At 41.6% G+C, this 16900-nt stretch overlaps 1 protein-coding gene across 4 annotated transcripts in view; it reads left to right on the forward strand.

Moving 5' to 3' along the window:
- MTA1 (metastasis associated 1) overlaps positions 1-16419 on the forward strand; it is a 76575-nt gene extending 60156 nt beyond the window's left edge. For 2 of the 4 annotated variants that reach the window (XM_071751302.1, XM_071751303.1), the window contains exons 18-19: positions 9943-10094; positions 14690-14824. In XM_071751302.1, coding sequence (XP_071607403.1) covers positions 9943-10052 — 110 coding nt within the window. In that variant the 3' untranslated portion in view covers positions 10053-10094; positions 14690-14824. Of the gene's footprint in view, positions 1-7067; positions 7100-9942; positions 10095-14689 lie in introns of all 4 variants that reach the window. The other 2 variants (XM_071751301.1, XM_071751300.1) reach the window with 2 other exon arrangements.
- The last annotated feature ends 481 nt before the right edge of the window (positions 16420-16900 follow it).

Here is a 16900-nt window from a genome sequence, read left to right on the forward strand (position 1 = left end):
TGGCAGAAAGAGAGAACATGAATGAGCAGCTGAAATAAAGGGAAGGCTTTTCCCAGCAGCAAACTTGCATGATAAAATGGGAGGAGATGAAATGCTGAAAGTTGGAGAGGGTTTGTAGAAGAGCCATGAAAATGGTGGCCTGGAAAACACACTGTATAATGGAAAAATGTTTTAGTCAAAGTGGAAGTTGTAGATGTTTGTCCCTGCTGACAGGAGCAGCAGAATTTTAATAATAAAGGGCTTTTCAGTCTAGCCAGGAGTGGAATAATGAGCTGCAGCAGCCAGAAGGTACAGTAGAAAAACTTTGGCTGGAAACAAACTGCAAATTTTTGGAGTGAGATTAATTAACTATTGGAATACCTTGCTCCTGCTGCTGGGGATTTCTTAACCAAAGTAGAATGTTGATCTAATTTAACTTGTTCATTGTTTCTCACCTCCTTTTTAAATGAACTCCTAGAACTGGAAGCCTTCCTCAGCCTACCATGGCTTTAGTTTAATTATCAAGAGATGAACATTGAAGTGGAAATACTATTCTTGATAAAACATCTGTTGAGTTGAGAATATAAGGAAATTCTCTGGCATTAGCCATGGAGGTGGCCAGTCTTATTTCAAAGTTTTTTTCCTGGAAGACTGGGATCTTGCAGAAAATGTGGACTTACCTGTGTGAATAACTTGTATTCAAGTTAAACCTTTATCAGCAGTGGCCCTGGCTGCCCTTCCTATTTCTTCAGAAATGGCTGGGAGGGAGTAATGGTCCTTTAATGAATAATGTGATACATGGGATACTGGGGAAAAATCCTGGCTTTAGCTGTTGATATCCAGACCAGAGGAATACTGACTAGCACCAAGAGAGAAAATGTTCAGTGCTTTATAAAGGAATGACTCTGTCTTGCCAGCAGCAGCACAGCTGGGAGGAATGACAAGTTGCCTGAAATACTTTCTGGGGACCCCAAGAACCATATGCCTGTGCAGCTTCTTACTTGTAGATTAAATGCCAAAAGCACAGGTTATTTTTGAGACTTGTACTTAGGATTTTGCATTCAGGTGTTTAGTGAAACTTTTTTTCCCTGCCTTTAGTTTAACTGTGATACTCTTGAATGGAGAAAGATTTGGAAATGGGATAAAGATATGAGCATCATGCCTGTGATGGTAGTGGTTTCACCAGCTAGTGAAAACCATTTCATTGGAGAGATGGCATGGAGTGAGATGTAAATGTTGATTTGAATGAGAAGAGAGTGCATATCCCAAGGCAGTTGTAGGGAAGAGGCATAATTAATATGAGAAAAAATGGATGCAGAAAAATACAAGGGCAGAAGTGTACTGATAGTACAAAGCCTGAACTTGTAATTAAGTGGGATCCACATGTGTAGCATGTATCATAAATATACCCATGCACACTTGTATGTGGTATGTAATACTCCCAACTCTAGGAACAGTAAATAATTCAATGGTTTCTAGTTTACACAGCTTGAATCAGCAAACCCTAAAGCAGTGAGGTCCATGGTTTTGTTACATCTTGGTTTGGGTGGGATTTTTTTTTTTTTTTTAATTGTTTTTTAAACTGCTCAGTGTGTTGCAGCCAGCCAGAATATCTCATGATGCATCTTTCAGAAATGCAGGTGGATAATATTGGTGGATCCAACACCAACATAGATCTCTCCATCCCAACACAGAGCTCTCCATTCTCAACAGATCTGTCCAAGGGTAGCTATTGACTCACTGTACTTGGATGTCACTGCTCAGAAGGTATTAGTAGGGTCCTTGAAGTACTCTCAGCAGAAGGTGCAGCTTTGCCTGAGCAAACACATCTGTGAGATACTGTGAAGTAAATTAATATGAAAATTAAACCAAGCATTTTAGGAGGTACTGTCCAGATCCAATGAGGTTGATGTTCAGGGGCTACTGAAAGGAGGGGGGGTAACAAACCACTTCTTACTCATGCAGGATTAAAGCTGCTTGGTGTAGAAGCTCTTGTTTGTAGTTAGTGTTTAATGTTGTCTTGGGTTTGTCTGTCCAGCAGAGAACTGTTATCATTTCTGTGTTTCCTTACCACCAAACCAGTCTGTGTTTCTGTATTTATTGCATGGGGCTGGGCTACTGTATTCTCAACTGTGTGAATCTTTCCTTTTTTTTAACTTTAAATCTTTTTTTCCTTTTCCTCTGCCAATCTTGGTAGGAACTTACTTAGGTAAGTAAATTGCAACTTTAATATTGTTTTTATGTACGACAGAATTTTAAGAAAATGTTAGTCTAGGGTGATGTTTGGGACAATTTATGCTCTGTTCTGCTTGTTGCACTTGAATTCCTGAAAGTGCAACTTGAATTCCTTTAATTGTTAGGAGATGGACACTCAACCTGCTCACAAAACACACTCTTGGCTGTTAGAGAGGAGCAATAGAGACTTCTTATGAGCTTACAAAAAACTTTGTGTGTGTATATGTCAACACACAGAGACTACTTCAAGTGAATCAGTAACTTGAAAGTGAAATCCTGGTTCATCAAGCCTCATTCATGCAAGAATTTTTATATTTTTATTCTAGCTTGCTCACAAATGTGGTACTGTTGACGTTTTTGTCAGAAACCCAGGAGGAGGAGGATTACTTTTGGAAAAGGAAAATGTATATGAAAAGCACATGGATTTTTAAAAGCAGTGTCTTTTAGTGTAGTAAACTTGCTGGCTGTGAAGGTGTGTTAAGATCTCTGTATTCATCGTGACTCAGGAAATGCTTATGAGTGTTTATTGCATGTTCTGCATGATACTTCTCTTTGGCAAACAGCATTTTTACAAAATACCATCTGTGACTAATTCCTTGATGTCCTGATTGGTTTTTTTTTTCCTTAAAAAAATTACTTAGATCAACATGAGGTGAAGGACTCATATTTTTGTGTGTGGTGGATGTGCTAAAGGTTGGAGTTTGAAAGTTCTAGGACATATAAATTCAAACCTCACAAGTTAGGGGAGCTCTTTATCTTTAGTGCTAGGGGTAACTCCATACAGACTTCTTGTGCCAAACTGTAAGAGTCTAAATACACAGGAAAAGTACTGGAGGATTTCTACACAGGTAGAAAAATGACCATGGTGGGTGCTTATCCTGCAGCTTCTTGATGCTTGCTCTATAACTTGTGAAAATATCCTTGCACACCAGTCTGCACTGGACATAGTGCTGAGGGTTTCCACCCCCTGGCTTCTTGAAATGGCTGTGGAGTGTGGTGTGGAATTTGCAAAGGAACACCAAAACAAAACCAGGTTGAATTTAAGCAGTGGGAGTAATTTTTGGCTGCTCATTCAGCCTTCTCATCAGACTCACAGGGCATGGGACCAGCCTGCCCTGAGGCTTCCACTGGGACCAGATCTGTTGCTTTCCTTCCTCTTGGGAAATCAGATTCCCTCCTCCCACTCTTGGTTGTTGGGTGCCAATTCTTTCTTACCCCCCCAGCATGCTCTTGGGGTGGTGCTTTATTTGCTACAGGAAGTTAAAGGTTGAGTATTCTGTTTTTGTTAATTTGTTTTAATCAACCTGAAAGGGTTAGGTCCAAATGCTCCAAGGTGGTTGCATGAGAAGAAATAGGCTGGCTGAGTCTTCTCCAAAAGATAAAAACAGCCTGAAAAGTAACAGACTTTATTTGCTCTTTGTGATAATCCTTCCCCACCTATGTGGGTATTTTTTTTTAGTGAAAGTAAATAAATAAGCGTTTTGTGCAACTTTGTGATACTTCAGGATTAAAGATCATTAGGGCGTAGTAACCTGGGATTTGTCTTGAGCCAGAATCTCAGAGTGTTTGTGCTTGAGAAACAGCTCTAAAATCTTTGTTGTAAAGTTGTAGTAAATGTTTTGAGGGTGTCAGTGTTTGTCCTGTGATTAGTTGTTTTATTGCCATTCTTACCCTAACAAGGTATAATGGTTTGTGGCAAAGGACATCTGGGCTTAGCTGCAGGTATAACCTTAATTATACCTTGACTACCTTTTATCCTCTGGGACTTTATTTCAGTGTCCAGAGGAGAGTTTGGCAGGAAGAATTGAATGGGAGGAGATTTTTCAGGGCTTTGGGGTGTTTTTCTCAGTGCTACGGGAAAAAAAATTAATCTTGAGTTTTCAGAGTACATTTTGACTTCTTTGGCTGGAGGAGAGTGGAAGATTTGCCTTCAATTCATCATTGTAGACCTTTATGCTATGTGGCTTTAAAGGTTTGGTCACCTTTTTTGTTTGTTGGTGGTTTTTTCCTTTTGGAGGAGTTCAGTTTTTGTTCCTGTGTGTATGAAGTAATTTAAATTCCAGCAGTTGAACTTTAGATATCACTGAAAGAAATATTCACCCTTTCTACCTTGTGGCTTCTCTGGAGATGTCTCCATAAAATGAAGGTATCTTTCCTAGAGAGGAGCTGCCAGAACCCTGTTGGATTATTCTCCAGGTTTATATTCATATGCTGCCCTACTTTTACAACCTTTTTGTGGCTTCATGTGTGTTGAGAAGTCTCTCTCAAACCTTCATCTGGGAAAATGGAGCAAGCACCTTGGAGAGGACCAAGTTTTGTATGGTCAGTGACCTGTCTGGGCCACTCCTCGCCTGGAGCTGGAGGGTTGGTTTAGTTTCTTAGAGCTGCCTGTCTCACAAACCTCATCTCTGGCACAGAAGCCACCCAAAACTTTGGGGTGAGGATCCACTGTTTCCAGTACAGATGCATCCTGGTGAGTTGGCAGCTGTTCTGCAGTGGGTTACAGATGTTCTGCTGTCTTTATGCATCTCTTTAGTGAGTGTGGTGGGGCAGAGTTGCTCATTTATTAGCAGTGCTTCAGCTGCATATGCTTTTAGCATCTGGTTTTATATTTTATTTATTTTATATTTCTTCTTTCAAGCTTTTGTTATCAAAGTGTGACCAAAGGGAGAATCCACAGATTAATGTGGTAATTGAGACCTTATTACTGGGATAGCAAGAAAAAAAAAAATTGAAACTGTAACTTTGTGTCTTACTTTAACCGGAACAAAAAGTTGTCAGGGGCAGCTTTATCCTAGAAGTTCCAGCTTAGGGTGGGGTGTGTCCCAGGAGAAACTTCTCTGCTTTTTGGGGGCTCTGAAGCCTTGGTGCTCAGAGTAATAATTCTTCTCACCCTTTACTCAGGTTGTGTGCAGTATTCTGGATTAGTTCTGGTGCTCTGTTTACTCTCTGTTCTACATTCAGCAACAGTCACTGCAGCAGCCACAGATCAGCTCCTCCTCTTTTCTGGCATCAAGAATGTTTTTAGCACAAGGAAAGAGCTGTTCTGTAGTGTAGTTAAAATTAAATGTGTGCCTTCAATCCAGGGCCTAGCATCAGTTGATTTATTTACATCTCTCAGAGCTCCTGTCAATGGAGAAAAAAATTATCTTTCTGTAATGCAAAGAGAAAGAAGAAACAAGTGCTAGAGCTTAGCTCTAAAGCCAGCAGATTCAGGTTTCATCCTGCTGGCTGTGCTGTTTCCCAGCATCCCTGGAATTCTATCCATCCATTCCAAACAGCTGCTCACAGCTGTGTTTTGGATGCAATTGCTATTCCCATGTAACAAGGACTGATTATTTGGTGCCTGCATTGCCTTTTTGAGCATCCAGAGGTTGTCACTGGTCTTGCTTGGAGCTTGGTATGTCTGTTCTTCAGATTTGATGGAAATCTTTCTGACAGCTATTTCTTCATCTCTGTGGATACTTAGGCACAAAAATGCTGCAAAAATCAACACTATGTGTCTTCAAGTAGCTAAAAGCAGACCTCTACGTAGCATGGAAAATACCCTTGATAGAAACTGTTGTTTTTAATGTAGGTGTAGTGATACTTAATGCTCAGAAAATGTCCCTGTTCTGCCTTCCTCCTTCCTGATATGTTGCCATGCCATATGTTTCCTGGCATGCTTGCTGGGAGTACACTGTGTTTGGTTTTACCAAGGAGAATCCCAAGGAACCTGTTGGAGCACAGACCAGGAGCTGTAAATGTTCCTTTTTGCTGGCTTTTTCCTATAGCTTGGCTGTTCCATCCCAGGTTAATTCCCTAGCAATGGGAACTTTCAGAAGTCTAAGCTGGGAACCTTGCTATAAATGTGGAAACAGAATTCATCCAGATGATTTCTGCATCCAGTGCCAGCATTTGCTGCTCCCTGCCTTGGATTCCCTCTTGGATTCAATGCAATTCCCAGCAAAAGGGGCTGAGAAAGATGGTTTGGTGCACTGGTGTGAGTGGAATGGTGTTTTCTGGGAGCATGGATCTTAGAAAAAGGTGTTAACCAAGTGGTTTATTGGGCCTCCCAGTCCCTTCCATGCCATACCCTGCTGCCTCAGAGCAGCTCAGACACTCCAAGAACTTTGTGTGTCCTGCAAAGTCTCATATATGCAAAATACAGCTCAGTACATAGACTATGGGAACATGATGGGGGATCTGGGAGTATAGCAAGTAAGGTAGTGAAATCGAGCCATTTTTCTTGGTGCTTTGTGGTGCTGCTTGTGCTACTGGAGAAGGACTTTGTGTGGTAGCTGGAGTCACTGGGATCTGTGACTGATGGAGCTACACCCATGGATGTGTCCACTTATGGTAGGTTCAGGAGGTCCAGACTGTTTGCTAGCAGTTTGTAGATAATGTCTGAGCTCTGAAGGGTTCCTTGGGGACCCAAGGATCACAGGAAAAAGATTTTGTTTCTGTCTTGATACTGTATATCTTCCATCTTTTCCTTCTTGATGTCAGTCAATTTCCTCCACAAATTAATCAAAATGGCAGGGTTTTCCCAGGATTTGAGGAAAACCTCAGATCTGAAAGGAGGAGGTGTACTTCTAGTGGTAGTTTGAAGAAAGAAAGGTGTGAGTAAATGGAGAAAGGGCTGAGCAAATGAAACCTGTTTTTATGGGATCCTGCTTTTCAACCCATGTTGTTATGGAAGCTCTTTTCTCAGTTACCTTTCAAGGAGGGGAGAAGTTAGCTTGGCAGACACCTCTTGTTTTAGCAAAACAACACAGTTGCAATCATAGCTGCGTGTGTTTTGATTTTGTACTTTTTTTCTGTCTTGGCAAAGCAATGGTCTTACCAGCTCTATTCTCTTTCCTGTTTGTTAGGTCTGCCTAACCACGGACAAACCAGACAAATGGTAAGAGAATGTTCATTTAACCAAAACAGGGAAAAGAATTATTAACCTCCCCCCTAGATAGAACACCCCATTAAACCCTAGTGTTTCACTTCCATCTTTGCTGTTTGCAGCTGGTCATACTTCCCAATTATTTGAAAAGTTTGGAAAAAAATTATTATTTTGGGGCATATGAAACATAGAAGTGGTTAAATACGATTTAAAACTCAAATCCTTCTCTATCTATTTATATATAAAAGATTCTATTTTGAATGGAACATTTTGTTTCTGCTCATCCAGAAACTGAGTGGCTGTTTATAGCAAAGTTCTGGGATGTGTTTCTAGGTGGAATGTGTTTCACTGGAGGAGTAAGGTTGAAATGATGGAAGGGTTTGCTTGGAAAACAGTTTATTTCTTTTAGGAAGTTGGCGTGCAAGTTGTCTGCTGAGAATGCTTGGGGTTTTTTTGGTTTTTTGTTGTTTTTTTTTTTTTTTTTTGAGTACAAATGATTCCTAGCCATTCATCCATTATGCTGAGTTTTATCAAAGGACAGAAGCAACTAGCCAGTCTGATTGATGTGTCTCTGGCAAAATGCTTTCTCATGAAATTCCCAGCAGTGTGAAGGGGTCAGCTCAAAGATCACTTTCCCCTCTTATATGTGGCTTATGGGAGAGAAGTTCAAGCATAATTCTTTTTTTTTTTTTTTTTTTTTTTTTAACCCCCAAACGATTTTCTAGTGTTGATGAAGTAGAGCTGATATTAGTGAAAGTAGAATCACTTGGGTGAGGGTTTTGGTGTGGCTGATGGTCACTGAATGGTGATCCCAAGCATCCTTAAATCTAATTATGCTCTTGGATGGTGTGCAGTGTCATGAGGGTAGGCTGGAGCTTGAGCATCCTTGTCTGCTTGTAATAATGAAGCATTCATTGGGTTTGTTACTTGAGCACCTAATAAGAAGTAGTAAATTGTATTCCTCCTTGAAGTCAGCTTAATTTCTTGTCACTGAGGAGACTGGCTACTTGTTTGTGTCTGCTGAATAAACCAACTCAGTGCAGTGGGGAGAAATCTGTGATGATCTCTAACACTTGAAATGTTTTGGGGTTCAAACCCTGGACTGCTGTGATTTCTGGTTGTTTGCTAAAGTGTTCTACTGACCTGAAAATGTTAAGGTCCACTTTTCAGGATCTACTATTTGAAAGAGATTTTTTTCTACCTGCACAGAGCAGGCAACCTGGAAGCACAGGGGGTGCCCATTTTAGCTGTTTCCAAGAATTTGTCTCTTATTCTCCTGTGTATGTGGCATGTGTGAAGAAAATACCCTTTGCAAAACCTAGTGCAAGGATTTTCTTGGAGAAATCTGGAGGGGGTAAAAAACCCAAAACACAACAGAAAAGCCTTTTATTTGAAACCTTTTCCCTAATAAGCCTCAAATATAAAACCAGTTCTTGAGGTGTTTCAGTGGTCTGCTGTGGTGCCAAAGTTGTCTTGTGTAACCTGGAGGTGGGCAACTAAGAACTTAAATCATTATTGCACTTGTATATAACAACTTGAAAGAATTTAGGGTTTTAAAAGGTGGGATTTTGTTGGTTTATCTCAAAAACCCTGATCTTCTACAAAAGCAGATATAGCTAGCATGGTTGATTAAGGCTGGTCAAAAAAAAACCCCCCATAAATATTTTTTTATTTTATTTAAAAATAAAATAGAAAAATAAAATAGGGTTTTGTTTGTTAGTTTTTAACTTGGTTGACAGACTGAAGTCTTCCCTTTCTAAGTTGAAGTCTCAAAATTGGGTTGAGTTTTTGCCATAACCTGACACTTAAGGACTTGAGTACCTCAATGTCCCCACCTTTCCATGCCAGGTGGGTCTCCCAGACCAGACATCCCTCATGTAAATGCTCAGATTCTGATTTTCTGGGCAGAAAGGGGAAGCCTGGGTGCAATCTGTTCCCTGTGGTCTGACCTTGGAGGGTGGCCTATGAAACACCAAAATTCAATTTCTACTGGCCTGTTTTCTGACCAGCTTTAATTTATTCCTTGTGAAATTTGTGCATCTTTCCTGACTTGTCCAGTGTCACTGATTCCAGTGGGATTTCTCAGTGTGTTAAGCAGCAGGAGGAGAGGGGCAGCAGAACTGGACTTCAGATGATCAAGGACAGCTGCATTTGAGAAGCTTAAACCTTTGCTCCCTTGCATCTGCACCTCTCTTAATAACAGCTCATGTTTTTTCCAGTTGATTGGAAGAGGGCTACTGTGGGTCTGGAAAATTATCCCTGTGTTGATTTGCAGAGCAAATGTGTTATATATGTATTGGAAATCTGTGGTGTGAAACACTGAAAGGATTTTCTGATGAAAGCTTTGTAGTACTAGATTTATTTTCAACAACATATTTAATGTGTCATTAAATATTAACCTTCCTAGAACAAAAAGGACGTGGGTAAGTTTGTTACTCCAAAATAACTGTAAATTCTGATTTTTATCTTTGATTTGTTGTGTAGCTAAATCTCCTTCCCCGAAATCAATAGATTTGCTTTAGATTTATGGCAGTAGCTGAAATCTAAGTCTTATGCTCAGTCTTTCAAACTTGATCTCATCTTTCAGGCACAAGCAACAGATTATTGGTGATGTCTTCCATTTATTATCTGTCCTGTCACTGGAATATTGCTGTCCTATTGTATATGGAAGGTGCCTGACTTCTCCTGCTTATGGACAATGGCTTTTATGTGAATTCTGTGTTCAGTGATGGGCAAGAGGGGACATATTCACCAGAAACTCTTAACAACTCCTCTGAAAAATGTAATCCTCTTTTCCTTTGAGTGCCACAGGTTTGTTGCAGTCTGTAATTGTCCTTTTTTATGTACCATGTTAGGGACCAAGCCGAAACTTGCTGCTCAATGGGAAATCATACCCAACAAAAGTCCGGTTAATCCGTGGTGGATCCATGCCTCCAGTGAAAAGGAGGAGGATGAACTGGATTGATGCCCCAGATGATGTTTTTTACATGGCCACTGAAGAAACCAGGTGAGAAGTTTGGTCTTTACAGAGTATTAAAGGGAAGGGGGGTGTGTATGTGTGTCCCTCGTGGATGTTGCTGCTGGTTTTATGGTCAGATGAGGGTCTCTTCAGGAGATCTGTTGCTATAAACTGGTTACAGACACCACTGCTGGTGTTCAGGTGGATAAAAGTTGTCCTGTACCTAATCATTTTATGCACGTGGACTCCAGAAAAAGCAGATTTTTTTTTTTCTTTGAGAGCAGTTCCTGTAAGAGGGGAGGCAATAAGGGGAAGATGATTGAGATGGGGAGGTCACCTGGTTCAGACCCATAAATGTCTTTGGAGGTCCCACCACTGTGTCTCAGTAAGAGGAGAGCAGCCTTCTGGCATACAGGTGATGCTGAGGAACATGGAGCTCTGCAGGCCCTGTTGCATGCTGAAATCTCTTGTAATTACCTCTCAGAATGTCTCCTTGTGTGTCTCAGCACTGAAACTTGCCAGTGACACAGAGTGTTTCTAGGGGCTGGGTTGCATCATTTCTTTGGTGTCTATTTACCACCAGTAGCAGTGAGATTTAGTCCTGCAGTGTCCACCTTCCTCTTTTGGTAGTCCTGCTTCTGCTAGTTGTTAGGCTGCCAACAGGATAAAAGTAAGAAAAGAAAGGTTCTTTCCATGAGTTTTGCTTGAAACTCTGTGTAGAGGCTCCTGGTGAAGCAACAGAAGTTCCATGGTCCAATTCCTACAGCAGAGCTTCTGTGTGCTTGTTCTCAGGACTGGGTTATTCTTAGGAAGGGGGCCCTGCTCCTGAGTGATGTCAGAAAAGTGGAGACATGTGCTTGTGTGGTACTGGGTGTCTGAGTCCTTACAAGTGACCAAGGAATCCAGGAGTTTTGGGTACTTCATCCCTTCTGGTTCTACTCTGAGTGTTCATTTGTTCAGCAAGAAGTGCACAGTCAGTGTCCTGACATCCCCAGCCTCCTCCTCAGCCTGCAAAGCATTTCAAGTGTCAAGTGACTGTTCTGTGGGCTTAGTATCAAAGATGGGCTTCAAACTGAAACTGGTAATGTTCAAGTTACTAAGCACTGATCAGTTGGATGATCAGATTGCAGTGCAGGAAACGCCACCCCCTTCCCCTTCCATTAGAACTCAGAAGAAACATGAAATTAATTTCCTTGTCACTCTTGTTCCTTTCATGCAACTGTGCATTTCACACCAGCTTACATCCTTACATTGTTTTTTCTTCTCTTTTTCTGTTCCTATGAGATGCTGTAAAAGTAAGCTGTGGGATCCCTCATATAATGGAAAATGAAGTGAGAGAAATATTTAATTTTCAAGGCGAGCAGTGAAGAGGTGCTGGGTTCAGCAAACCTTCAGCTTTGGCAAATTCCAGTGCCATTGTGGGTGCAGGGTGTACAGTCTCTAATTCAGTCCATAAATGCTCAAGGCTTATTTCATAATCCTGCATCTCCAGAACACTTGACATCTGTATCATCCAACCCACAAGGAATGCTGCAGGTCAATGATAATGCTACTGCAAGGTTCCACCCTTGATCTGTACAGTCAGTGAGAATATTCATCAATTGCAGTGTTGGTCATGAGAACAATTTACTGTAAGGGCACAGAATCTTCTGCTTGTACCAAGGCAGGAAAGATCCCACAGCAACCAGCACAGCTCTGATGCAGAAACTGTAGTGCAAGGATAGACATCAGCTCAGTAAGACCTTACCTCTTCCATTTCAAAAAAGAAAAAAAAACAAAACAAAAAAAAAAGAATGAATGAAAGAACAGGCTTCTTTGTCTGACAGCCTTGCTGCTTAGCTGACTGATGAGTGCTGAAAAGAGATGTTTGGCAGCCTGCTGAAAAGCAGGGAAGCCTGAGCAATGTAGCATTGTAAGTGGCACGGGTTTTCTGTTGGGCATTTCACCTCTCACTTTCCCCTGAACCATCTGCTGCATTCCAGTGTCAAGAATGTAAGGCTTGTTTGTGAGCTCTGAAACAATCTGAGCTTTGTCTTGGCTCCATAACAATCAATCTAGCAGCAATATCTGCATAACATCCTCCAGCTGAGGGTCAGGCTGTGTTTTCAAGCCCAGAAAGCAGTTTTCCTAAAGTTTTCCACCACCACCACCCCCCTCCTCCTCTTTTTGTGTGGCACTGTTGGGGACAGTGCTAGAAAACTGGAGAGCTTGGAGGGAGAGGTTTGAAAAGTTGGTCGATTGAAAGGGAGAAGTTTTTGAACTCAAGCCTCACAATAAGGGACTCAGCATTTATAATTTATGCCAAGGGAGGCAGCAAGTGACCTGATCAGAATCCAGAGCTGCTAGGAGATGTGTTTCTGGTGGCAACGTGTCTAATTCAGCTCTAAGAAGCTCTACTGCCTAAAAGTAGATCAGTGAGACTTGGAAAATTCATCACATTGAGATTTTAAGTTGGTTTGGTTTGTTTGGTTTTTTTTTTCTCCCAACCACCACTTTTCCACCTTGTTCTCTCTCCATCCTGTGTTGCCTTTTAAGTATAGAAAGTGCTGGAGGATTGGGGACATGGAGCAAACAAAAGATTGGTCTCTGTGCCTGAGCTCTTTGTAGCAGGCTTGTTGTCCTCAGTGGGCAATAAAAGCATGTGAAGAGATGGCTAAATCTTACCAGAGTGATTAAAAATCTTCAACAATATCAGATGATGTTGTTTTGTCAGTGCTGGTGGTGGGGAGGATAAATTTTAGGGGAGGGGGAGTATTTTGACAGGTTTCTTCTACAAATGTGTTTTGTCTATTCTCTTTCTTTTCTAAATGAAAAAAAAAAATGTTCCCAGCAATGTTGAATAATCAGAAATGTAAAAATTATATTTGGAAGATAGATGATTAAGTAGTTGAGGACTGTAATGTTAAGTTAAAAACTGAAGGCTGTGTACATGGGTACTGGTACACTACTCCTGTGATGATTTTTCACTTCCCTTTTGAATCTCTGTGTGCCTGTGACTACCACAACATACTTTGGAAATTAATTCCTCATTTTAATTACAGAGCACATTTTTCATTGTTACTGTTTTTTCTCTCTTGTTTTTTTTAGGCTGCTTCCTTGAGCTCTGAGCCTGGTATTGACAAACTGAAACAAGTACTCAATCTGTATTGCCTCTCTCTACCTTATTTTGCTAATTTTAAAAATTTCAGTGTGTCCTCTCTCCATTCTCACTCTCTCTTTTACTTTGTCTTCATATGGAACACATCTTCCTGCATCTCATAAGACTTGTTGCTAGTCCTATAACACAGAGAGAAACTCTTTAACAAATACAAGGTGTGAATAGTACTCTTTCCTACTTTGGGTACATGCAGTGTAGGAGAAATAAAAGTGAGAGACAACCTGTGAGCGTTCCCAGTGGAGGTGGGAAGGCTGCTTCCCATTTTAGTGGCTCTCATGGAGCTTCCCAGCCTTGCAGCCTGGCTCCAAGGGAGACCAAATGTTTCTGGCTTGTGCTGTGACAGATTTCTTTTGAAGAAGCAGCTGTGTGCACCTGCTTGGGGCTGAGGAATGTCAGGGAGCTCTGTGGGAAGTGGATTAACAGGAAGGAGGTGATCAGCAGTGCCAGGAGAGGTTTGGTTGTAACTTCTCTAAAGTTGTGTTCAGTTTTGGCCCCTTCACTACACGAAGGACATGGAGGATGTGATGATCTTAAAGGCCTTTTCCAAGTGGTTACAGTTGTTCCAAAAGATTCTTCCACATTTCCACAAAGGTGTTTGGGGCCGTGTCCAACTGATGTGTCTGTGTGCATCAGAATAAATCAGTGGGTTGTAACCAGGCAGGCTGGCAGCAAAGCCTTGTGGCCTTTTGTGTTTTGTTGTTTAAAACTGGTTGGTAACAGAAGTGCTGAGGTCCTAACAGGCTGACTCCTGTTCTTACCTCTGCTGTCAGAGTCGTTCCAAAGAATGTTTATCAGTATGGTGATAGGCTCTTTATATATATAAATATATATATATATAATAATATATGTATTTTAATATATGTGTATGTATATAAATATATATATATTCTTATATATATATCCTTTAATATATTTATTTACCTCTGCTGTCAAAGTGGTTTCAAAGAATGTTTATCAATATGGTGATAGGCACTTTATATATAGAGAGAGATATATATAAAACAAATTTATATATGTATATATACACTTATATAAGTATGTATGAGTGTGTGTATGTATATATATATATATATAAAACAATTTTACCTATTTCAGCTATTACATTTACAGCTGTAGACCCTAGTCCTGCAGTGCTGGAGGGGAAGGGTTCTGAAACCCAGAATGCAGTTGTCTCTTCATTGGTGGGTCTGTAAATCAGAAAATACAACAAATTTACCCATTTCAGCTATTACATTTACAGCTGCAGACCCTAGTCCTGCAATGCTGGAGGGAGAGGAACCCCAGGATGCACTTTCCTCTTCCTGGGTGGGTTTGTAAATCAGCAAACCCAAACCCCTCGGGGGAAGCCACCGCCGAAAGGAACCGCGTCGGCCCGTCCCGTGAGCGAGCAGCACGTGGGCCTGGTTTCACTTGAAGAAACCAAGCAGCCTGCAGTGCCTCAGCATCCCCCTTTTTTTAATCAGTTCCTTTCCTCCTCTGGCTGCAGGAAAATCCGCAAGCTGCTCTCCTCCTCTGAAGCCAAGCGAGCTGCCAGACGCCCTTACAAACCCATCATCCTCCGGCCCATCCCGGCAGTGCCGCTGCGCCAGCCCATGAATGATGAACCCATCATCATCGAGGATTAATGCAGGCCCAGCAGCTCTGCCTGAAAGGAGCTCTCCTCCTGGCTCCACTTGGGTTTCCATGGCGACAGCGTTGAACTCCACTGTTGAAGAGGGGGAACTTTGGAGGAACCGTTTTGCATCTTTTAAAACCCTTAAAAGGAACTCGGCCCTGCTCTGAGCCTCTGACCGCAGACTGCTCTATCTCTCTCTCTCTCTCTCCTTCTCTCCTCTTTATCTTTTGCCTTCTTTTTTTTTTCATTTTGTTTCTTTTTTTAATTTTTGGTAGCCTCTTTTCCCCTTTGCTTCTACCCCTTTTGTAGACGGGGGGAGGGAAAGTAAGTTTAACTTATTAAGAGAATGTGGAGTAGTACTTTTTAGCTTTGTTTCCTCTTCCGATGTACGAAGAGCTAGAACCTTTCATTTTGTGACTGAGCTCTCATTGCAAAGCTGTTTTTATGAGGCTGTGTTGTAAGGTTTTTATTTTCTTTTCCTTTTTTTTCTTTTTTTTCTTTTTTTTTTTTTTTAAATTTTGTGGACGGTGCCATTTTTTATTTCATTTATATTGTTTCTTTTGTAGATAAACCTCCAACCTTTTACCTGATATTTGGAAATAGGAGCTAAAAGCCAGCCACAGGTTCAGCCAGTTTTCCTTGGTCCTGTCCCTTACATTTTTTGGATCATTTTGCACGGCCAGTTGTGCTCATGCACTAGACAGAAACAGCTCAGGCTGAGAAAGGAGTGAGCTAAGAACTGAAGAACATTCTGTAATGCAGAACATTACACTAATGTGTGCAGTGGAGGCCAGGCTACCAGAGTTAGTTTTCCTTACTCCAGTCAATCCCTGGGAGATCTGGCCCATGGCATTTTTCCCAGTAACCAGCAGTTTGAGTGCTGCCTTCTCTCTGACATCTGGAATCCTACGTGCTGTTAAACCACCACAAACCCAGCAGTAGGTCCAGCAGTCCAGCAAGTGTAGTGAATTGCTTTGCTCTGGCTCCAAGAGTCAAGTACACCAATGCCCAGGGACATTTTGCTTAGAACTCTGAACCTGTTTGTGCATCAGTGGTTTTGGACACATCTCTCCCAGGACGAGACCTGGTTTCTCTCTAATTGCATTACTGTATGTTTCCCATTTTGAAGGGAATTTAAATTTCAGCTGGGTTTTCATTTGAACACATTGTGTCTGAAACTTGAGTGTTTTTTCCCCTCCTTGACATTTCTTGTGTTTGAGGTTTCTTGCATCTCTTGAACTTCTTATGTATTTGGAAGTCTGTATCATTTCTTTTTCACATGTCTTCTCATTGCAGTGCATTTGCTGAATGCCCTGCTCTGTTTTGAAAGGATGTAAACTATCATTTGCAACTTGTGCTGATCTGTACCTGTACCTGCCTCAAGCAGACACAGCATGTAATAACCCCCAAGTCATTCCATACGTGTCAGCAGTGAGATGAGCCAAAGTTGTATTTGGGTTATCACAGTCCAGCCGTGATTCTCTGCAACTCTGCTAACCCACCAGGTTAGATGGAAAGGAGTCCCCCACAAAATGAAAAAAAAAAAAAAAAAAATTCAGTTAACTTTACTTAATAAACCTGGAAAGTGAGCTTTTGTGAAACATCTGCTTTTTGTCTCTTCTGGAAGAGCTGCCGAGCCCCTGGCTCAGGTTGCCACCTGCCTCTCTGCTCCCTCCCTGCAGTCCCTGTACTGCTGGGGCTGTTAGGATGGGCAGAGCCACTCAGTTTGGTTCCCCTTGTGTGAAGTTTCAACATTTCTAACACATCAGGCTGTGACTCCCTCCCTCCTCCTCCTAAACACAGCAGCAGATGCAATGCTCTGAAGGAGCCTTTTGTCTCTTGGTGGCTCATGCCTCTTGCTGATCCGTGGCAGGACACTGGCATGGGGCAGAGGGAAATCCCTGGGGGTTAACAGCTGAACCCACTGACATTTCAGTGCTTTGATTCTACATTTCACTCCTTAGAGGGATAAGGAAAGCTCAAAGTTTGGTCTCATTTGCTGGGAGTGGTGAGATTTACTCCGAGAGTAGCTGTGCAACTCAGCAGATACAAGTGTACCCCACTAGGGTCACCTTCTCCTAC

The sequence above is a fragment of the Heliangelus exortis genome, chromosome 8, assembly GCF_036169615.1.
Source record: "Heliangelus exortis chromosome 8, bHelExo1.hap1, whole genome shotgun sequence".
Lineage (NCBI taxonomy): Eukaryota > Metazoa > Chordata > Aves > Apodiformes > Trochilidae > Heliangelus > Heliangelus exortis.